Genomic DNA, 22,612 nt, shown 5'->3' with positions numbered 1-22,612 from the left:
TCTGCTGGTTCACTCCCCAAATGGCTGCAATAGCTGGAGCTGGGCCAGTCCAAAGCCAGGAGCTTCTTCCGGGTCTCCCGGACTTGGAGCATCCTCTGCTGCTTTCCCAGATGCATTAGCAGGGAGCCAGATTGGAAGTGGAGCAGCCAGGGCTCAGCTGGTACCCATATGGGATGCTGGCACTGCAGATAGTGGCTTAACCCACTACACCACAGCGCTGGCCCTTATGTGCATTTATTTTTGGTTCGCTTTTACAAAATTATTTCACTTGGGTAAATTCCAGAGGAAAGAACCCATCAAAGTATGTAAATGGTTTCTGTGGCTCCTGCTATGTCTGTCAAATTGCTCCTTCTCAGAGAATTGGTTCTGGGGACGAAAGCAAGGGGACCTCACCAAGTTTTTTATGGTTGGGGTGACCATTTGGTACAGGGGTTAGTTAGGCAGCTGCTTGGGACAACCACAGCCCCTACGGGAGCGCCTGGACTTGAGTCCCAGCTCTGCTTTCTATTCCAGCCTCCTGCCAGCACACACCCTGGGAGGCAGCAGGAGACAGCTCAATGCTTGGGGTCCTGCCACTCCGGGGGGAGACTGGGATTGGGCTCTAGACTCCTGGCTTCAGCCTGGCCTAGCCCTGCAGCTGCAGGCCTTTGCAGAGGGAACCAGCAGACGGGAACTCTCTCATTCTTTCTCTTTCAAAAAAATAAAATAAATTGTTTAAAGTTCATGGAAAACAATTAAAAGCTAACAAGTATTTTCCATGATTTTTTTTTTTTAAAGTATGTTTAGGCCGGCACCGTGGCTTAACAGGCTAATCCTCCGCCTTGGGGCGCCGGCACACCGGGTTCTAGTCCCAGTCGGGGCGTTGAATTCTATCCCGGTTACCCCTCTTCCAGGCCAGCTCTCTGCTGTGGCCTGGGAAGGCAGTGGAGGATGACCCGGGTGCTTGGGCCCTGCACCCGCATGGGAGACCAGGAGAAGCACCTGGCTCCTGGCTTCGGATCGGCGCGATGAACCGGCCGCAGCGGCCATTGGAGGGTGAACCAACGGCAAAAAGGAAGACCTTTCTCTCTGTCTCTCTCTCTCACTATCCACTCTGCCTGTCAAGAAAAAAAAAAAAAAAGGCAGTTACTGAAAGAGAAGGAGAGGGAGAGAGGGAGAGGGGGAGGGGGAAGAGAGGGAGAGGCAGAGAGAGGGAGGAGGAGGGAGGGAGAGAGGGAGAGAGGGAGAGAGAGCTCTTCCATCTACTGGTTCACTCCCCAAATGGCGGCAATGGTCTGGGCTGGGCCAAGCTGAAGCCAGGAGCCTAGGACTCCATCTGGGACTGCCCCATGGGCAGCAGGAACCAAGCACTTGGGCCGTCTTCCACTGCCTTCCAGGTGCATTAGCAGGGAGCTGGACCGGACATGGAGCAGCCAGGACCCAACGTGACACTCTGATATGGGATGCCAAGATTGCAGGTGGCACCTCACCCCCCGTGCCACAATGCCGGTCCCCTCCACGAACTTTCTGGAGACCCTTCGTATGTGTGTTGAGACCATTGCCTCTTGTGCCAGGAAGGCCCACTCCTGACTTCGCATAATTCAAAACTTGCAGAATTCCAGACCAACCCTGCAAAGGGTGAGAGGAGACATTTACACTGGTTTACCAGTTGGAAAACATGCGTGGGTTGGCAATGCCATAAATCCAATTTACAGCTTGCTTAGCCCAACAACTTTGAGATTACTTGTTGCCTTAGCATACATTTTAAAAGTCAGGGGAATCAGGCAAAATGAAGCTATTAATATTTAACACCTGATGAGATATTTACCTTGAATATTTCAAATGCTCCCCAAGTGCTACCGTGCTGTAGTAGTTTTTGCCACATCATTTCACCATTAAGCACCATTATTTCAATTGATTTTTGTTCTAAAGAAACAGGATTTCTTCAAACTACCAAGTTGGCAGCTCTGGGCCTTGAGAGCCACTAGGAAGGCTGGGGAAGAAGGAGGCAGTGGACTACGCGGGCCTTCAGATCAGTCGTGGAAAACACGTGGTAGACAAGGGGCACCCAGGAGTCTCTTGTCTCTTCGTTCCATTTCCCACAAACTTTTTGAAGTAGCTGCATATAGGCACTTGCCTTGGAGCCAGATAAGAATTAGTTCCCTGCTAATGAACGCACTGGGGAATCAGTGGAAGATGCCCCAGGGCTTGGGCCCCTGCGCCCATGTGGGAGACCGGATGAAGTTCCTGGCTCCTGCTTCAGCCTGGCCCAGCCCTGGCCATTGCGACCATCTACTGCAGCCATCTGGGGAGCGAAGCAGTGGATGAAGATGGGTACAACTACTCCTACATCGCAGGCAGAGACACTGGGGCAAGGTCCTGGGGATGTAGCTTCAGGAGAGGAGACAGAGCAAACACAGGACTGGCTGTTGGGAGGCTGGGCCCGGCAGGCTCTGCCCCCAGCACCCGGCTCACCACGCAGCCCTCTGCCCAAAGAGAGGCTGAGAGCCAGGTGCTGGGTCCTGTCGTGCGGCGGCTTCCCGTCCCACGGGCCGGCGCCCCTGGTCTCACTCTTCCAGCGAGGGGAGGGAGGCGTCTCTGCCCGGGGAGCAGGAACCTGGCTGCCTGCCTGGGGCCAGCTCTCGCCTGGGTACCGTGTCGGAGCCCTGACAGCCCCGTGTGCCCCGTCACTCATTCTCCAGACACACAAGCTGTGAGCACAGAGCTGCGGTGGCCTTGGCTGGGGCCCAGGGCCTGGGCTCTGCCCTCCTCCCTGTGGGGCCTGGGCCTGTCACTTCTGACCGCACAGTTTCCTTATCTGTAAGGTGGGGTTGATAATGACTGCCTGGGAGGGAGAAGGGCGTGGCGGGCGGCACCTGCACCCTGTGAGGCTGCGGTGAAACAGGCGCTCCAGGTGTTGTCTGGGTGATGCAGGTGCTCACGGGGATGCCTGACAGGACACTGGCTCTCAAGACAGACCACGGCAGAGGAAGCGTCAGGCTGGGGCTGCTGGAAGGGCACGTTCACCGGGGCTTTGGCTGGCAGGAACGTGGCCCGGCTGCCCGCTTTCTGACCCACGTGCAGGGCGTGGGCCCGTGAGCTGAGAGCGGTGTTGTTATATCTGTGCTGGCCCCCCATGAGTGGACACTGAGGCTGGACAGCAAGAAGCCTGGATAGGGACAGCGCTGTGGCATCGTGGGCTAAACCTCCACCTGCAGCACCGCCATCCCATATGGGTGCTGGTTCGAGTCCCAGCTGCTCCTCCTCCGATCCAGCTCTCTACTAATGAGCCTGGGAAAGCAGTGGAAGGTGGCCCAAGTCCTTGGGCCCCTGCACCCTTGAGGGAGACCCGGAAGACGCTCCTGGCTCCTGGCTTCAGATCAGCACATCTCCCGCCCTTGCCATTTGGGGAGTGAACCAGCAGATGGAAGATCTTTGTCTGTAACTCTACCTCTCAAATAAATGAATACAATAAAAATAAATAAATAAACTAAGCCTGGATAAGTCTCTGCTCTGCCTGGAACCTGCTGGGGTCCCAGGTGGGACACCGTCCTCTGCTAGCCGTCCACTTTCCCACTGAAACAATGGAGATGGCAGCTTGTGTCATGGGACCATGGTTAAATCGCCACTCGTGGTGCTTGGTTTGAGTCCTGGTTCTCTGCTCCTGATCCAGCTTCCCGCTAAGGCCTCCCGCGAGGCAGCAGATGATGGCCTGAGTGCTCGAGTCCCTGGCACCCACATGGGACACCCAGATTGAGGTCCGGGCTGCTGGCCTCAGCCTGGCCCAGCCCCAGCCCCAGCCCCAGCTGTTTTTGGGGAGTGACCCAGTAGATGGCAGATCTCTCTCCATCTGCCCCTGTCTCTCTGCCTTTCAAATAAAATGAAGATAAATGTTTTAAAGGGTGGGGATGGTGTCAGAGAGAGGGTGTTTCCCAGGGTGCGGGCTGGGCACCGGGGCCTGGGCAAAGACCTGGAGCCTCCCCGTCCTTGCCCTGCATTGCGCCCAGGCCCCAAGACAGGAAGGGGACGGCAGTGCTGACGGTGACCTTGGCCGAGTGCTCTTGACGTGACAGTGGGGACCCTAACAGTGCCCCTCCCAGGCTGCTGGCAAGCTCGAAGCCCCAGTCTGAGTGCAGGAGGCCGCCTCACCTTGAGTCCCCCAGCCCCGGAGCCATCAGGGGACTGAGAAGGGAGCAGGTGGCTTCCTGTGGAGGAGCCAAGACTGCGTGCAAGTGCGGAGCTGCCTGGGCCGCGGCCGAGCTGGGCGAGCGGGCGGCCCTGCACCCCTGCGCCGCGCTGCCCAGCAGCCTTGGCTCAGCCCGGGGACAGGACGGACAGGGCCTGCCGGGCCTCCCTGCCCTCCCCAGCCTGCAGCCCTGCACGCTCGCCCGGCCCCGAGGGACATGCCTCTCTGGGAGCTGAGGCCCAGACACGGTTCTCAGGGCTCCGGCCTGGTCAAGGGGGCCTTTTCCGTGGAGCACCAGCAGGGGCCAGAGCAGCAGCCACACTGGCCTCACTTGGTGCGTCATCAGGGAGGTGGCTTCTCTGAAATCCACTTCACGGGCCTTTGTGGGGGGGTTAGACGAGCTCTTGTCTGCAAAGCAGGAGTTTCCTTCTCTCGGGGCCTCTGCTCCCCTCCTGCCTCGCCGGTCCCAGCTGCTGTCACTCCCTTCCTTTTTGGCACATGCAGTTCCTCCAGGAATGCCTTTTCCCTCTCATTCCCATCATTCCAAATCTTCTCACTCAGTTCAAAGGCCACCTCCTCCAGGAAGGCCCCCTCTCGGGAGCTCTGAGCGCCTTCGTTACTGGGGCGCCAGCAGGGGCTCCTCTCGCATCCGACCCAGGCGTTTGCTCTCCCACCCCGCAGTACACCGAAGTGCCCACTAGGTGGTGATAGAACAGCGAAGTCCCCGCGGGGCCGGGCGCTGAGCGCGGCCAGCCAGACGCCGCCAGCATCATTCATTCCTCCACCGGGCAGATCCTCTGGGCGCACGAGCAGCGCGCAGGGCTGTAGGGAGGCAGCGGTGGACACAGCAACAAGGTCGCTGCTCTCAGGGAGCTTATGTTCTAGTGAGAGAGGGAAAGAAGAGCAGGGAAAACGGGAGACCGAGGTGGGGACTGTGCAAGGGCCCTGCAGCGACCGGGGCCCAGCCCGCTCACCTGCCCTTGCCGCTCGCCCTGCGGCGCGGGCGCGGGACTCACGGGCCCTGCACACTGTCCTGGGTCAGGGGCCGCCCGGGAACCAGGCCCCGGGATTCCTGTCCCAGGACTGAGTGACACCAGGGGCCAACTCCAGCGGCCGACTTCCATGTGACTCCCAGGCTAAGAACGAGCCCGCTCAGAAAAGAACAATTTGTAAAGAATCGTTTGTGATAAAATTAAACATATATATGAACTCAGATGTGCACGCCCCGCAGTGAGGATGGATGGGCACGGGGCTGCACCCACTCGTTCACATTGTCTAGGACAGCCGCTGCAGCAGCACCACCGAGGAGTCGCAAAGCCTGGGCCGTCCACCGTCCACCCTGGAGGAAAGTTGGCTGCTCCCTGCCCCGGGCGTGCCCACCCTTGGTGACAGGGACTCAGGGCCCAGTGAGGGGCGTGTCTCCCAGGAGCCCCCGGGCAGCTGAGTCTCTGTGTTTGGGGTGAACGCTGCCAGAGTGGGCGGTGGGTGCCCATGAGGACTGTTTTGCTGTTTTCCGTTTTAGCTGGGGTAGCGGTATCGGGCCTGTTCCTGAGAAGGGGCTACAGGCCAGTGCAGGCAGCGGGAAGAGCCTCCCCCATCCTGGGTGCCCCTCGGGGAGAGAGACCTGTCGTGCAGGGGCCTTGCCCTGGGGTGCCTGGGGGGCTTCCAGCTGAGTGGGCCCCAGGGCATCCATCTCTGGGGGCCAAGGGCTTCCCTGTTGCGCCTCCATCAGGAGCCTGGGGGTCTTGGTGCAGGCAGAGGTGCAGGCACTGGGGTGCAGCTGGGACGGCTCTCCCTGCTCAGCCTGTCCGTGGCTCCCACAGCCTTTAACCTGCTCCAGCCTGGCCCCGGCCCCCAGCCCCCAGCCTGCTCCCCAGACAGCACAGCTGCAGCCCGCGTTTGTGCCTGTGTTTTCCACCTTTGCTTCTCCCTCTGTGTCCCACCTGCCTCTTGGGACGCTCTCGGCCCCTCGGGGCCCCGCTCAAAGTCTGCTCCTGCGAGAAGCTTCTCTGGTCCCTTTCTGGGCCAGCGCCCGAGCTTTTCTCAAGGTCATGAACATAGTTTCTCTATCCTCCCCCCCCCCCCCCCACAGGATGGGGAGCAGAGGAGCCGAGCGCACAGCCCTCGGTCATTCCTGCTTGGATTGCAACGTCCGCGCAGCCGCCTGTGGGCGTGGGAACCTGGGCAGCTTTCTAACCCCGAGCCTCAGTGACCCACCTCCAAACTGGGTCTGACAGCAGCACTGACTGCAGAGGGCTGCCGTGGAGCTGAAACGAGACGCACAGACAAAGGACAGCCGCAGGCGCGGTGGCTCTCAGTGGTGGCGTGTTGGAATGTTTGTGGGCACTTGCACATGACCGAGACGGGACGCTTCTCTATATGTCACCCTTACCCGGATGGCAGGCGGCACGGACTCATCCTGGCCCCTGGCTGTCGGATCCCCAGTCTGGCCACATGCCCAGGCCAAGCCACGGCGTGCCCGAGTGGGTACTGGAGCAGGCATAGGGGGACGGCCAGGGGCTGGGGTCCTGCTGTGTGACTCCAGCCCAGAGAAGCCACGCTGGACTCTGGTCAGGGCTCAGGGGCCAGAGCCAGGAAGGACCCCGCACAGCTGGACTGGGCCCAGGAGGGCTATGGGCTGGCTCAGATTCTCAGGGTTCCGGGCTCCGGAGGTAGAGCATGGTGAGCTGGAGTCTTGGCGCCTGGCAAAGGCTGGGTGACCAGGACAGATTCCCAGGGGCCAAGCAGAGCCTGCGGCCAGGCTGCCCCGGGTCGGAGCCCGTGAGCACTTCACAACCCCTGCCCAAGAGCGGGAGGGGTCCAGGCCTGCAGCAAGACGGGCACTGCGGGGGCCGGCGCCAGGGCTGCGGGGAGCAGAGCCGGGGGCAGCAGGGCCGTGGCTGTGGCCTGGGCCCACTTCCTGCTCCCAGGAAGGACGAAAGTCACTCCCACCCTGCCAGACCTTCCCAGGCCCCCCAGGGAGCCAGCACCCAGCCCTGATCACCATGTGCTCGGAGCAGTGGGCCCCCATCTGCAGCCTGGAACCAAGAACCCGATCTGTGTATGGCTGGGGCAGAGCTGAGCAGCCTGGTCCGCACAGAGCCTCAGAGAACACTCGAGGCCCAGGGAGCTGCTGGGTGCTCCGGCGGCCTCGCCTGCGTCCACGTCTCACCGCCACCACAGCCGAACACCGCCCTTCTGCCTCCCGCATCTGGATCCCCTGTGAAGGGGTCACAGGCCGAGTCCAGGCACTGTCCCTTGGGAACTCACCGTCCCTTCCTCGTGCCCCGGCTGTGGGCGCGATCTGTTTTGTGGGGCCTGAGGCCCTCAGCAATGGCAGCAAACACAAAATCCAGAGCTCAAGGACACAGCGCACGCTGGGAGTAACGAAGAGCCAGACGGGAACCCAGGAACAGGTGCACAAGCCAGGTGCCTCCGGTAGGTCTGGGACCAGGGGGAGCCAGGGAGGGCGGCCACTGGCCCTTCCGGTGCCCACGGTGACAAGTGGCAGCAGCTACCACATGGAGCTGGCCTTAGGGTCATAGTGGGCGGTCCCCTCGTCAGTTCCAAAGTAACAAAGACTCTTTAAGGGGTGGGCATTTGATGTGGAGGTTGAGGCCTGAATTCCATATAGAAGGGCCTGGGTTTGCGTCCCAGCTCTGGCTCCTGACTCCAGTTTCCGGCTAATGCAGACCCTGGGAGGCAGCAGGCGGTGGCTCAAGTACTCAGGTCCCTGCCACCCACATGTGATGGAGTTCCAGCTCCCAGCTCCAGCCCTGGATCAACCTGGACTGTTGCAGGCATTTGAGGAGTGAACCCTCTTCTCCTCTCTCTCTCTCCCACCCTTCCCCTCCCTCCTCCTCTCCTTCCCCCATCCCACCCCCTTTCCCTCTCTCCCTCTCCCTTTCTCTCAAATAAATGGACAAGTAACTTTTAAACACTGTCCTGAAGAGGGGGAGGCCGTTTCCTGGACTGGCTCTGTATCTCTCTGTTTCTCTCTCTCTGCCTCTGAGAAAGAAAGAAAAAGAAAGTCTAGAGAGAGACGTGAGCCATAAGAATTTAGCATAAGATAAACATAGCGAGGGAAGGGTAGGTCATTCAATAAAAAAGTTAGAAGATGTTAAACAGGTTAAAAAGCTATAATAATTTGGCCGGCACCGTGGCTTAACAGGCTAATCCTCCGCCTTGCGGCACCAGTACACCGGGTTCTAGTCCCGGTTGGAGCGCCGGATTCTATCCCAGTTGCCCCTCTTCCAGGCCAGCTCTCTGCTATGGCCCGGGAAGGCAGTGGAGGATGGCCCAAGTCCTTGGGCCCTGCACCTGCATGGGAGACTGGGAGAAGCGCCTGGCTCCTGGCTTCGGATCAGCGCAATGAGCCAGCTGCAGCAGCCATTGGAGGGTGAACCAACGGCAAAAAGGAAGACCCTTCTCTCTGTCTCTCTCTTTCTCACTATCCACTCTGCCTGTCAAAAAAAAAAAAAAAAAAAAGCTATAATAATTTAACAACTGCTGAACTAACCCATACAATAGCTCAACAGAACTATCAAGGGACAAAATCACAGCAACTGTGTTTAAGATTTTTTTTTTTTCAGATTTATTTATTTATTTGGAAGGCAGAGTTACAGAGAGGCTGAGGCAAGAGAGGTAGAGAGGTCTTCTATCCACTGGTTCACTCCCCAGATGGCCACAACAGCTGGAGCTGTGCCAATCTGAAGCCAGGAGCCTGGAGCCTCTTCCGGGTCTCCCACAAGGGTTAAGGGGTTCAAGGACTTGGGCCATCTTCCACCACTTCTCAGGCCACACAGAGAGCTGGATCAGAGAGGAGCAGCCAGGACACAAACTGGCACCCTTATGGGATGCTGGCACTGCAGGCAGAGGCTTAGCCCAGTACACCACAGCACCAGCCCCTATTTAGGCAGTTTTTGAAAGAAGATTTATTGGGGCTGGCACTATGGTGCAGTGGGTTAACGCCCTGGCCTGAAGCGGCAGCATTCCATATGGGCGCCAGTTTGAGTTCCAGCTGCTCCACTTCCCATCCAGCTCTCTGCTATGGACTGGGAAAGCAGTAGAAGATGGCCCAAGTCCTTGAGCCCCTGTACCAGCGTGCAAGACCTGGAAGAAGCTCCTGGCTCCTGGCTTTGGATGGGCGCAGTTCCGGCCGTTGCAGCCAATTGGGGAGTGAACCAGTGGATGGAAGATCTCTCTCTCTCTCTCTCTCTCTCTCTCTCTCTGCCTCTCCTCTCTGTGTAACTCTGACTTTCAAATAATCAATAAATCTTTAGAAAAAAGATTTATTGATTTATTTGAAAGAGTTATAGACAGAGAGAGAAATATCGATTGTCCACCTGCTGGCTTACTCCCCAAATGGCCACAATAGCCAAGTCAAAGCCATGAGCCTGGAACTCCATCCAGGTCCCTCATGTGGGTGCAGGGGCCCAAGCACTTGGGCCATCTTCCACTGCTTTCCCAGGTGCATTAGCAGGGAGCTGGATCAGAAGTGGAGCAGCTGGGACTTGAACCAGTGCCCTTATGGGATGCTGGCGTTGCAGGCAGTGGCTGTTACCTGCTATTCCACAATGCCAGCCCTATATGCAGTTTATTTTCAAAGACAGAGAGAGAAGCAGACAACAGAGAGATGTGCCACCTGTCAGTTCACTTCCCTCATCCCTAGAACAGCCTGGGTTGAGCCAGGCAGAAGACAAGAGCTGGGAATTCAATCCAGGTTTCCCCCATGAGCAGCAGGGGCCCAACTACTTGAGCCATCACCACTGCCAGGACGTACATTAGCGGGAAGCTGGAATTGGAATTGGACGCGGATCCAGGATGCAGTCCCAGGCACCCCGATTCTCCATACGGGTGTCCCAAGTGGGGCCCCTAACCGCTGCGCCACACACCTGCCCTGCGTGCTCTCACATATACGCTGACACTGAGAAGGTACACGAGAGACTGGAAGGGCCATCTGCCTCTGGGGAGAGGACCTGGCTGGGGCTGGGGGCTGCTTACAACGTACAGGGACACATTTTCACCTTCAACCCTATGTGCCACTGGGGATTTGTAGCTTGTGCATTTATCGTCCACTCCCGAAATAAAGAAGACACTCATTCCCAAGTAGCATGTGAGCAGCAGGCATTGGCCCAGTAGCTAAGATGGCCACCCACATGCTGGCTCCATTCCCACCACCTGAGCGCTGTGCCTTGGAGGAAGAGGACCCATTAACCCATCATGTCCCTGTGGGACAGCCTTGCCCGGTGCCCAGTGCCATCTCTGGCCCTGATGTGTGGGAGGAGCTGGGCTCTGGTGATTGGTTGACAGGGGTGAAGCCTCAGGCCACGCTGCTCCCCAGAGGGCCTGGCCTGGGGCCCGACGCGTCAATGTTTGATGTACGTCAGCAGCTCTGCCTACAGTGGCCTAGCGGCACCGATAACGGTCTGCTGGGAGACCCTTATTAATGTGTCACTTACGAGAGGGAGGCAGCCAGCCAAGCAGAGCTCTGGACGGCGTCCAGGTGGCCCAGGGACTTGCAGTGTGGTCCCAAGCCCATGATGTCCCTGTCTGTCCGTATCTTAGGAAGATGACAGGACCCCACCAAGGACAAATGGCTGGAAGTGATTTGACTCAGACCCAGGTCCATCTGTCTGCCAACCCTGGGTCTGCCCAGCACGCAGGCGGCCCCGGCTACATGCAAGAGCTGCCTGCAGCCCCTCAGCTGGTGTCTAGCACACAGCTGGATTCAGGCCTCCTGAGAGTGTGCCCCAAAGGCCAGGCTCAGGGCCCGGTCTGTGAGCCCGGAGGCCGCAGCCTGGGACGGTGTGGCCAGGATGGGAGGGACTAGCGCGGATGGTCAGGCTACCCAGGCTGGGAATGGAAGCGGTCCCTGGTGCCAACCCCAGGTTCTTCACGCACACCCCCACATCCTCCAGGCCTTCCGATGCCCGGTGGCTGGCGCCAACCCCAAAACACACCTGCCGGTCCCGAGCCGCTGGGGCGGCAGGTGCCCACGCTTGGCCGCCTCAACCCGGGGCCCCAGCCTCAGAGCCGCTAGGGATGCCTCGCCCAGCAGACACCCACACAGAACGCTCCCGGGACACGCGCAGCCGCCGCGCAGCCGCAGGCCCTGCCCGGCCCCGCCCCTCCGAGGCCCCGCCCCTCCGAGGCCCCGCCCCTCCGAGGCCCCGCCCCTCCGAGGCCCCGCCCTGCTCCCGTCCCCGCGCCGCGGCAGGTTCCGGTCAGAGTTCCAGAACGGCGACCTGGGTGAGGCTGGAGCGACTCATGAAGGTGTTCGTCACCCGCAGGATCCCCCCCGAGGGCAGGGCCGCGCTCGCCCAGGCCGCAGAGTAAGAGGCCGCGTCTCGGTCGCGGAGAGGCTCCCGCCCGGCGGTGTCGCCCAGGCGCTGCGGGGCCCGGAGCGCGCCAGCCCGCTGCGGGGTCGCGGGCGCCCCTGCCTGGGTGACTCAGCGATCTCTAGGCGCTGCTGGGGGCGGGGGGCGGCCTTCAGAGGCGCCCTGAGGTTTGGAGGTCGGGCGGGGCGGCGCTCGGCCTCGCCTGGACTTGGGGGAGACGGAGGCTCCGGGGCGCGCCTTGCAGTGACTCTGGGACCTGCGGCTCCCCTTGCGCGGGGCGGCCGGGAGGGCACCGCAGCCGGAGTTGAGCCGCTGACGCACGTCCAGGCTGTTCATTCTTTACCCTCCAGGGTTGCGGGATAGGCAGGTGGGGTCAGAGACCTTAGGGGTCACTGGCCTGGCCCCGTGGGAGGTTGGCGGTGGCCTTTGATGACCTGTCCTGCGGGCCACCGGCTCTAGGCCCAGGAGGTGGGACCCAGCCCCCGGTGTAGGGGAGAGAGGTTTGTGTACTTATTTGGGTCAGTGCAACAAAACCTCAGCTCAGGGCCTGCTTGTCCTGGGAGAAAGGCCAGCGGGCAAGGGGCAGGCAGAAACAAGGGCGCTGACCACAGGGCTCCCTCGGGCCTGCGCCGAGCGGTGGGTGCCGTGGGCGGGCCGGCACGGGCCCAGGTGCTGCATATCCAGCCACACAGCGGGCCCACCTGTGTTGGCTGCACTGTGTTAGGCCGGCTCTTCTCCGTGAACAGCTGAGCCACGACCCCAGCACTGTCGGCCTCTCAGTTCGGGCTCCACCTGGGGGTGGCTCAGCCCCGGCCGGCTCCCTCTGCTCTGTGGCAGCCCTGCACCCTCCGGCCACCCTCGGGCAGGCAGCTCTGCCCCAGTGGGGACTGAGGCGCCTGCCTTCCCTTCTTCAGCTGTGACGTGGAGCAGTGGGACTCAGATGAGCCCATCCCCAGCAAGGAGCTGGAGCGCGGCGTGGTGGGGGCCCACGGCCTGCTCTGCCTCCTCTCTGACCGCGTGGACAAGAAGGTTCTGGACGCTGCAGGTATGTGCCCTGGGCGCGCCTGGGGGGTGACCAGCAACTCAGCCCAGGGTGCTCTCTGGGTTCTAGGCCTGCTGCGGACACTGACCCCCCACCCCCGTCCTGCTACAAGTCCCTAGGTGAGGCCCAGGAGGCCAAAGACGTTGGTGTGGAGGCCAGGGTGGGAGTCAGCATGAGGCCCTGGGCCCTCCTCCTGCCTTAAGGCCCCAACACACCCTTGTAGAGCGAGGGGAGGGGTAAGGCCACCTTGAGACCCTGACAGCTGCGAGAAAGTGTTGAGGCTGAGAGGCAGCCAGCTGGGGAGGGAGCCTTGTGAGCCAGTGCCGAGCCCACCAGGCCCCGATGCTGGCCCGGGAGCTCTAAGGTTCTGCTTGGAGGAGAGAGTGTAAGAGGGTCCTGCACCTGCCACTCCTTAGCGTTCCCAGGTGTCCGCAGGCAGCCCCAGGCTTCACTGGGTGGGTGGGTGGGGCCCCTGGTGTCAGAGGCCCCGAGGTGAACCCCGGCTCCGCTCGCCCCTGGACCAGGCCGCTGGACCTGTCTGACTCGGGCTGCAGCCATTCTACAGCAGCGCCCAGAGCTTTCTGTGAGGGACGGAGATGCCACCGTGCCTCGGTCTCAGAAAGCCCTGACCAGGCCTCCGCACCTAGTCCCCCGTGCGTGTCTCTGACTTCCACGAGGAAGAGAAACGATGCGTTTTCTGTACCGCAGGAGCCAACCTCAAAGTCATCAGCACGCTGTCCGTGGGGGTTGACCACTTGGCTTTGGATGAGATCAAGAAGCGGTGAGTGCAGCTGGGGTTTGGGAGGAGGGTCTGGGGAGGGGCGTGGCCGGGGGGGGGGGGCATGTGTTTGGCTTCGCTCAGAACTCCAGGTGGCTGGTGGTGGCCTCCGTCCACGCGTGCACCCGTCAGGTAGGATGCTCCCGAGAGGTCGGAGCGGGCAGCCTCTGGGTGTCCCCTCTCCCTTCATGGACTTGTTTTGATGCACACAAACAACACGGGACGTAGAAAAGGAAGTGTGTGGATCGCCTGTCCGATTGCTTCCACCTTCACATCCTTCCCAAAGTGGGAGACCGTCGAAACGGGAATGAACACTGACCGTTTCTCAGTGTTCCCTTAACAGTTTTGAGCTTCCTGGCAGGCAGGGCAAAAAGGGAACAAAGTAATTCCCTGGCAGTGTCCCCGCGACAGACGTCAGTAAAGGTTGTGTTGGTTTTAATTAGTGCAGCCACCGTGGAAGGTAGTGTGGAGATGTCTTTCTTTTTTTTAAAGATTTATTTATTTGAAAGGTGGCGACACGGGGTGGGGGACAAAGAGAGAGAAAGAAAGAAAACCTTCCATCTGTTGGTTCACTCCCCAAATGGCCGTGATGGCTGGAGCTGGGTCGATGCAAAGCCAGGAGCTTCTTCCTGGTCTCCCATGTGGGTGCAGGAGCCCAAGCACCAGCGCCATCCTCCACTGCTTTCCCACACACATTACCAGGGAGCTGGATTGAAGTGGAGCAGCTGGGACTGGAACCGGCGCCCCTGTGGGATACGGGCACTGCAGGCAGTGGTCTAGCCTGATGCGCCACAGCGCCGGCCCCAGTAAAGGTGTGCAAGGCCTGTGTCCCACTGGGTGTTTGATTTGCAGCGGAATCAGAGTGGGCTACACCCCAGACGTCCTGACCGACGCCACCGCTGAACTCGCGGTCTCCCTGCTGCTCACCACCTGCCGCCGGCTGCCCGAAGCCATTGGGGAAGTGAAGAAGTGAGTGACGTCAGCCCCGCCCAGCGAGGACCTGCTCCCTGTCCCTGGGGGTGCTCCCTCTAGGGAGGGGGCGGCTTGGCCAAGTTCAGAGCGGCAGGGAACGGGGCGCGCAGGGACACCGCGCGAGAGGAGGGTGGCAGCGGCACGTGTTCTGCCGGCTGGTGGGCAGTGGGGCAGGAGCGTGCTCGGGGGCCGCTTCTGGGAAGAAGCAGCTGTGGCGTCCTCTGGAGCCCTGAGGGCTGGTGCTGAGCCCCGGATGCTGTCCCTGCGCTGTCTGGGGGGAGTGGGCACCTGCGCTGGCTCCTAGCTGCCCCGCCTCCCGCGTCTGCCACCTGCTGCTGCTCCCAGCTGTCGCGGGCTGTGTGACCCCAGGCAGGCTCCCTTTCTCCTGTTTCCCCGTGGATTAGGGTCTCCCAGGTCCCGTCCAGCCCTGGTTTCCTGTGTTCCTGATGGCTGCAGAGGAGGGGTCCTGTGGGGGTGGCTTGTTCGATGGCAGCCCCTTGACTGCGGCCCCGGGTGATGGCCGTGCACGCTCCCAGGGCCCCAGGCCTCTCACCTGCCCCCACTCTCCTGCAGCGGCGGCTGGACCTCGTGGAAACCCCTGTGGATGTGCGGCTACGGACTGACGCAGAGCACGGTCGGCATCGTGGGGCTGGGCCGCATAGGTGAGCGTGGGCTTGGGGTGACCCCTGGCCCCACGTGCTCGCCCTCCGCAAACGCCCCTGCGTGAGGAAGGGCCGCCTCGGCCGCACACTGCCAGGCACTTTGCACACGGTGGGGCTGGCGCCCTTGAGAAGGTACAACCTCGGCAGCCTAGGCTAACAAGTCAGTAAAACCTGGAGTTCCTGGCGGAGTAAGAGAAGCGGGGTGTCAGGAGCCAGGGCTCTGTAGGACTTGGGCTCCGTAAAGAACAGACAAAGGCTGCAGGTGCGGGCGGCTCCAGGAGTGCTTTCTGGTGGGAGAGCCGGGGTTCCCAGGGTGCTCGTCTGTGATGGCTTTGCTGGGGAGGCAGAGTTCACCCGCAGTTCTGCAGGCCAAGTAGGGCTGTTTTTCTCGCCATGGCGCTGTCTGGAGGAGCGAGGCAGGAGGGCTGGGGCAGCCCAGCAGTTGCGGGTGGTCGAGTTGGGGTGTGGATGAGGGCACCTGTCACTCACTGCCCGGAGGAACCCCACCACTTTGGGGCATCTGCTGGCTTTGTAATCCCCACCACCCACACCCGTCCCCAGGGCACATGGATAACAGGTGTGGCAGGCTCGGGGCGGGTCGGCAGTTTGATGACGCCTCTAAGAAGTCAAATGAAGGGCAGGTGTTCGGGCTGGTGGCCAAGAGGCTGCATCCCATGTCGGTGCCTGGGTGCGAGTCCCAGCTCTGCCTCCCATTCCCGTTCTCACTACTGCAGACTGAGGTGGCCGCAGTGACGGCTCCAATCATCGGGTCCCTGCCAGGCATTGAGCTCCTGGCTTTGGCCCAGCCCTGGTCACTGGTGAGAACTGTGTCTCTCTTGCTTCTTGAAAAATTATTTTAAAACTTTAAAAAAAAAAATTCACTTTATTTGAAAGGCAGAGAAACAGGGAACCAGGGAGAAAGCTCTTCCATCCACTGGTTCTTTCCCCAGATGCCCACAATAGTGAGGCCCGGGTCAGGCTCAAGCCAGGAGCCCGTTACTCCACCCAGGTCTCCTGCAGAGGTAACAGGGGAGCCAAGGACTTGAGCCGTCATCTGCTATCTCCCAAGGTGCACCTTAGCTGGAAGCTCGGTTGGAAGCAGAGGGGCTGGGACTCCGATGTGGGATGTTGGTGACCGAAACACTCTGCCAGACGCCCAACCCTAAATATAGTTTTAAAAATGTAAACAATGGGCCGGCGCCATGGCTTAACAGGCTAATCCTCCGCCTTGCGGCGCCAGCACACCAGGTTCTAGTCCTGGTTAGGGCGCCGGATTCTGTCCCAGTTGCCCCTCTTCCAGGCCAGCTCTCTGCTATGGCCCGGGAAGGCAGTGGAGGATGGCCCAAGTCCGTGGGCCCTGCACCCGCATTGGGAGACCAGGAGAAGCACCTGGCTCCTGGCTTCGGATCAACATGATGCGCCGGCCGCAGCGGCCATTGGAGGGTGAACCAACGGCAAAAACGAAGACCTTTCTCTCTGTCCCTCTTTCTCACTATCCACTCTGCCTGTCAAAAAAAAAAAAGTAAACAAGTGAAATGAGCTCTGTTGTGCATTAACAAGAGCCGAGGCTCTAGAAGCTGGGAGGGGAGTGCTTGGGCAGGCGTCTCCTGGCGTGCCAGATCTGTTTCAGGGAAGGTGAGCAAATGGCCCCTGAGGTGGCCGGGACCCCGAGAGGACAGCGTAAGCCAGTCACAGGTGCAGAACAGCTCCGGGTCCCTGGGGCAGTGTGGGCGGCCTAGCCGTGCCCCCGCCAAGACACAGCCAGTTAAGGTGGGGCCGTACCACTGGCAGGGCCTGCCCCTGGGAGAGCTGTGGCGCTGCTGCTGCCCTCTATGAGGGTGGGAGCATGCTGTGGACCCTGACTCCTTGCTCCAGGCCAGGCCATTGCTCGGCGTCTGAAACCCTTTGGCGTCCAGAGGTTTTTATACACCGGGCGGCAGCCCAAGCCCCAGGAAGCAGCAGAATTCCAGGCTGAGTTTGGTAAGTACAACCTTGATTTCCACTGGAGGCCGCCTGTGCTGGGGTGGGGACGGGGCTCTTATTTATCTATTTATTTTTATTTGAAAGGGTGACAGAGGGAGAGCCCCATCTTCCATCTACTAGTTCACTCCCTAAGTGGTCACAGCTCTGTCTGGGTCTCCCACGTGGGTTCAGGGGCCCAAGCACTTGGGCCCTCCTTCGCTGCTTTCCCAGGTGCATTAGCGGGGAGCTGGATTAGAGGCGGAGTGGCTCGGACTCGAACCAGGCACTCCAGCACAGGGTGTCTGGCTTAACCCACTGCGCCTGATGCTGCCCCTCCGTTTTCTTGAAGGGTGGCATTGCAGGCAGAATGCAGGGGCTATGGGTGGTCTGGGGGCCGCTGTGTCCCGGGTGTCACCTCCTCTACTCGGCCCTGGACATGGTGACCACCCAGGGGGTTCTCAGCACTAGGCCTCCTCATCTCAGAGTTCCTGTCCCCACCACCCGGTGAGGGCAGAGCAGCAGGGATGGCATGGAGGGGAGGGAGTGCCAAGCACTTGCGCTGGCCAGCAGAGCCCCAGCCCTGGGTGCCTTCGTCCAGGGGATCCGGTACTTGTCGGGCATGCAGCGAGCAGGGTGGGCAGCAGGCTGGGTCTCGCCCCGCGCCTGTCCCTTTGCCGCACGGGCCCTGAAGGTGGTGAGGCCTGGGCAGCACTCACGGGGCCTGCACCTCTCTGGCCTGGGTTCCCTGCTCAGTGCCCGGACCCAGGGGCTGGGCAAATGCTGTGAAGGACCAGGCTCCCACAGTGGCCGTGGACTTTGTCATCGGAGCCGTGCAGACGGAGACGGGGCCTCCAGGAAGCTCAGTGACGACAGGGGGAAGGGGGCTCTGGCTGCCCTGCACCTGGCCGTGGCGGCTGATGGCGCCCCCGCCCCCACAGTGTCCGCCCCAGAGCTAGCCGCAGAGTCGGACTTCGTGGTTGTGTCCTGTGCCCTCACGCCAGCGACCAAGGGGCTGTGCAACAAGGACTTCTTCCAGAAGATGAAGGGCACGGCCGTGTTCGTCAACATCAGCAGGTACTCCTGGGCTGCAGCGAGCCCGCGGACGGGCAGCCCTGCTCCTGTGACCTGGGGCTGTTGACGGAACCTCAGCTCAGGCTGCTCATCTCCAGCAACCAGCCAGCCAACCAACCAGCTAACTGACCAACTAACCAACCATCCAGACAGCCGGCCAGCTAACTAAACAACCGACTAACGGACCGACCAGCCGACCAGCTAACCAACCAGCTCACACGGAAACAGGGAAGGCCAGGAGAAAGGCCAGGGTAGGCAGGAAATGCAGTTGAGTAGGGCCGCACGCAGCCTGGCCTAGTGCGCAGCCGTGTTGGCCTACGGAGTGATGTGACAGGTGCCTGTCACCAGGCGTCTTGGGCAGGCCCCTTTTCCTCTTTCGGGGTCCCCATGCTGACCTCAGTGACTGAACCTCCATGCCCTCTGAGCTTATGACTCGAAGTCCCCAGAATGTCCCCAGGGTGCCCACAGCCACTGGCATGCATGGGGGCAGACCCTTCCCTGCCCCTCCCGCCCCTCCCAGGCAGGTCCCCTCTGCACCTGTTAGAATCACTTTGGAGGCAGGCTTTGGCTGAGGTCACCCCAAGGGCCTCCACGGTTGCCTGGCATTGCCAGCAATCTGCTACAAGGGAGGTGACGCGGGAGGTGGAGGAGGGACACGTGCGGGAGTACAGCTCGTGCTAACGGCCAGCAGGTGCCGTTGCTTCCATGCGCCAAGCACCAGCTGTGCCCAGGGCTGCACAGGGCCTGCATTCCCCATTGTCGCACACGACTCAGTGCCTCGTAGGAAGGGTCTAGACAGTCCTGTGTTTATTTCAGAGACGGCTCACTGGATGGAGGTAGGCGGCTGCCCAGCTCTGGTGGGTGGCCCTGCCGGGTGGCGTGCCATGGCCATTTGCAGCAGGTGTTCTGAGAGGCAGCCAGGTCAGCACCGCCAGGGTGTGTCCCAGGTCAGATGCAGAGTGCTAGGCCTGTCTGTGAGCAGCTCTCGTCTTCCCGCCATGCCTGCTGTAGCTTACCGAGAGCAAGCCTGTCTAGGATCACGCGGCTAAAGTGGCAGGGCTCTGGACTGAGTATAGAGACCTGCACTCCCATGCAGCCTTCTGTGGGGAACTGTTCTCAAAGTCTTGCTCCTTAAGTAAATAGTATTTTTTCTTTAAAGGCAGAGACAGCTCCTATCCACTGACTCCCGTGAAAGTCGGTGCTGGGGTGGGCGTTGTCTTAGGGGTTACGATGTCCACACTCCATATGGTAGTGTCTGGGTTCGACACCAGCTCTGGCTCCCGACTCCGGCTTCCTAATACATGCCCTGGGAGGCAGCAGGTAATAGCCCAAGTAGTTGGGTCCCTGCCAACCTGGCTCCTGGCCCAGTGCAGCCCTGGCCACTGTGGGCATTTGGGAAGTGAAGCAGAAGATGGGAGTGCTCTGTTTGTCTTGTTCTCTCTCTGCCTCTCAAATCAACAACAATTTTTTTTTAAAAGATTTTATTTGAAAGAGAGGGAGAGAAAGAGATCTTCCATCCACCGGTTCACTCGCCAAATGACTGTAACAGTCAGGACTGGGCCAGACCAAAGCCAAGAGCCAGGAACTCCATCGGTCTGCCACCAGGGTGGCAGGGGCCCAGGCACTTGGGTCACCACCTGCTGCCTTTCCAGGCACATCAGCAGGGAGCTGGGTCAGAAGCAGAGCAGCTGGGGCTTGAACCCACACTCAGATGTTGCAAGTGGTTGCTAGTGTTGCAAGTGGTGGCTTAACCTGCTGTACCACAACAATGGCCCCAGTGAAAAAAAGTGACTGCCAAGGGCCCAGTCTGTGGGAAAATTGATCCTAGGGGCTGTTCTATACTCAGGCCTCCTTGGGCGAGGGGGAGGGGGCCTCAGGACAGCCGTGTCACTCTGTCATTGCCAGGGGAGACGTCGTGAACCAGGATGATCTGTATCAGGCCTTGGCCAGTGGTCAGATTGCAGCTGCTGGGCTGGACGTGACGACCCCCGAACCTCTGCCTACGGACCACCCCCTCCTGTCCCTGAAGAACTGTGGTGAGAACCATGCTTTTCCATCTCTGCCGCCCCGTGGGACCACTGTGCTGGCTGTGCAGCTGGAGTGGGTCTTTGTCCCTGTGTCCCCAGGGTTGAAGCCAGGGGTGAGTGGGTTTGTTTAAAAGGAAGGGAGCAGGCCCACTTATGGGAGCACCTGTTCTTATGAACTGTCATTGGGGTTTGAGTGACAAATTACAGGTGTCATTACAGTGCTAGGTCCACAGCTTAGGCCAGGAGAAGTCCCCTGTATGCTGTGCGTTGTGGGGTGGGGCCTGCCCTGCTCATGTGGGCACTGGAGGACTTGTGCCCTGTGCCTCTCCCATCCAGTCTGCAGTTTGCCTGGCGCTGTGCTGAGCAGCCAGGGCCCTGCCGCTGGCTCTGGGTTTCAGCTCCAGAGGGGTCGTGCTTCGGTCCCTGGGCGTTAGCATCCCACCCTCCCTGCTGGCCCCAGATGCGTCAGGCAGGGGCCGCCTCTGACTGTCCCGTTTGCAGGGATTCATCAGACTGTGCACATGTGCGCACACACACACACACACCACCCCCCACCCTGGGCCTGCGCCTGTGCACTTCTGCTACTGGTCCTGGGACCCGTGTGACAGCCAAGGCAGTGGCCACAGTGGATTACTTTGGTATTTTTTTGCCTCCTCAGTTCCCTGATTAACAACTTAACAGCCGGCTAGTTCTTCCTCTGGAGCTCCTGTTCAGGAGGCCGGTGTAGGCTCTGCCTGCAGCCTGTGAGTGCCCATGGCCATGAGTTTTCTGGGCCAGGCCTGTCCTTTGTATTCCAGCAGGGAAACCCACACAGAAGGGCCTCAGCTGCCTTCCTCGGTCAGCGCGCCCCTAACTGTGGCCTTGGAGACCACTGTGGCACCCCTGCCCCCGCCCGCGGGGGACGCTGGCTGTGATGTCAGGTGCTGCCCTCTCCCCAAGACCTGGCGTTCAGCTTGGCACCCCCTGCACCTCTAAATGCAGTTTCTAGGGGCGAGTGATCTCAGAGGCAGCCGTGCCGTCCACATTTGATCACAGTTAGGTCTGTAGGTCAGAAACTGTGGCATCACTTCCGGGGCCAGAGTGTGGGTGGTCAGTGCTCAGCTCTGAGGCAAGAGTGGAGGCAGGGCTGGGTCTCCATGGGCTCCAGAGCCTCCTGGCCCCTAGGTGCTCATGTTCCTATGCAGATACCAAGAAGTTTCTTTGAAGATTTATTTATTTGAAAGAGTTCCAGAAACAGGGAGAGAACCTTCCATCTGCGGGTTCACTCCCCAAATAGCCACAACAGCCCAGGGCTGGGTCAGGCCAAAGCTAGGAGGCTCGAACAGGTCTTCTGCATGGGTGGCAGGGGCCCAAGCACTTGGGCCATCTTCTGCTGCTTTCCCAGGCAAACTAGCAGGGAGTTAGATCAGGAGTGGAGCAGCTGGGACTTGAACTGGTGCCCATATGGGATGCCACATAACAGGCAGCAGCTTAACCTGTGGTGCCACAATGCTAGCCCCTCAATTTTTTTGCCCCCAAATAAACATATCTTTAAATTCCATTTTCCACACACTTTTTGAGGTTCCTTTCTATTTGGGATGTCAGTCTCTTGCCCCGCCTGTGCCTGGGTGTCAGCAGCCTGGAGTCCTTTGCGTCGAACCTCAGCCCCAGGGAGAGGCATGCATGGTGACAGGAGGGAGGCGGTCCGGGAACCTTGAGGCAGCTCTCTGTTCCCCTTCCTGGTAAACCCAGGAGACACGGGCTCCTGATCCATCCTCTTCCTCTCCTTTCCAGTGATCCTGCCCCACATTGGCAGTGCAACCTACAAGACTCGCAACACCATGTCCTTGTTGGCAGCTAACAACCTGCTGGCTGGCCTGAGAGGGGAGCCAATGCCCAGTGAACTCAAGCTGTAGCCAGCCAGAGACCCCGAGGGCTGCAAGATGCACAGGCAGGACATGCGGCCACAGGAGGGAGCCGAAGAGAAGCCTGCTCCGTCCTAGTTCCATGAGGGATGCTGTGCCCGCTGAACCCAGCTGAGCCACAAGCGCATGATTCTGCCATTAAAGAATTCCCAGAGTGTCGTTTCAGCCTGTAACTCGGGAAGCCAACAGGAAAGCGTGTGCTGGCTTTTCTCCCGGGGGGGAGGGGGGGGTGTGTCTCTGGGCACGTGCCTGTCACCGCTTCCTGCCCCTGCCCTTGGCTCACAAGAGCTTGTCCAAACCACTGTTGTCTCTCGTCCTCTGCCCAAATTCCTGCCCTCATCCCTCTCTCAGGCCGGGACAAGTGGAGCCCAGCTGGGGCTGTGGTGCTAGAATCCAACAGCTAACCTGTGAGAATTAAAGAGCACGCCTAGTGCGGGACAGTGCCTGGGAACAGACACCAGACAAGATCTCCACACTCTTGTATTTGAGGTCACTAGTACTTGGAGGTAGGTGGGTCTTTTTTTTTAAAGATTTATTTATTTATTTGAGAGTCAGAGTTATAGACAGAGGGAGAGGTCTTCCATCTACTGGTTCACTCCCCAAATGGCTGCAACAGCAGAGCTGGGCCAATCCAGAGCCAGGAGCCAGGAGCTGCTTCCAGGTCTCCAACATGGGTGCAGGGGCCCAAG

The 22,612-nt window shown here is 60.1% G+C and overlaps 1 protein-coding gene across 1 annotated transcript; it reads left to right on the top strand.

The window, feature by feature from the left end:
- Positions 1–10,844: 10,844 nt before the first annotated feature.
- Positions 10,845–22,082, top strand: GRHPR (glyoxylate and hydroxypyruvate reductase). Its single transcript, XM_062206726.1, has 10 exons — positions 10,845–10,972; positions 11,335–11,499; positions 12,420–12,550; positions 13,256–13,328; positions 14,178–14,294; positions 14,871–14,959; positions 16,835–16,939; positions 17,860–17,995; positions 19,898–20,028; positions 21,793–22,082. Exons 1-10 carry the CDS (start codon positions 10,845–10,847, stop codon positions 21,912–21,914), a joined length of 1,197 nt encoding a protein of 398 aa, XP_062062710.1. The 3' UTR covers positions 21,915–22,082.
- The last annotated feature ends 530 nt before the right edge of the window (positions 22,083–22,612 follow it).

Source organism: Lepus europaeus, chromosome 12, assembly GCF_033115175.1.
Source record: "Lepus europaeus isolate LE1 chromosome 12, mLepTim1.pri, whole genome shotgun sequence".
Lineage (NCBI taxonomy): Eukaryota > Metazoa > Chordata > Mammalia > Lagomorpha > Leporidae > Lepus > Lepus europaeus.
This window is presented reverse-complemented; position numbering and strand designations above follow the sequence as displayed.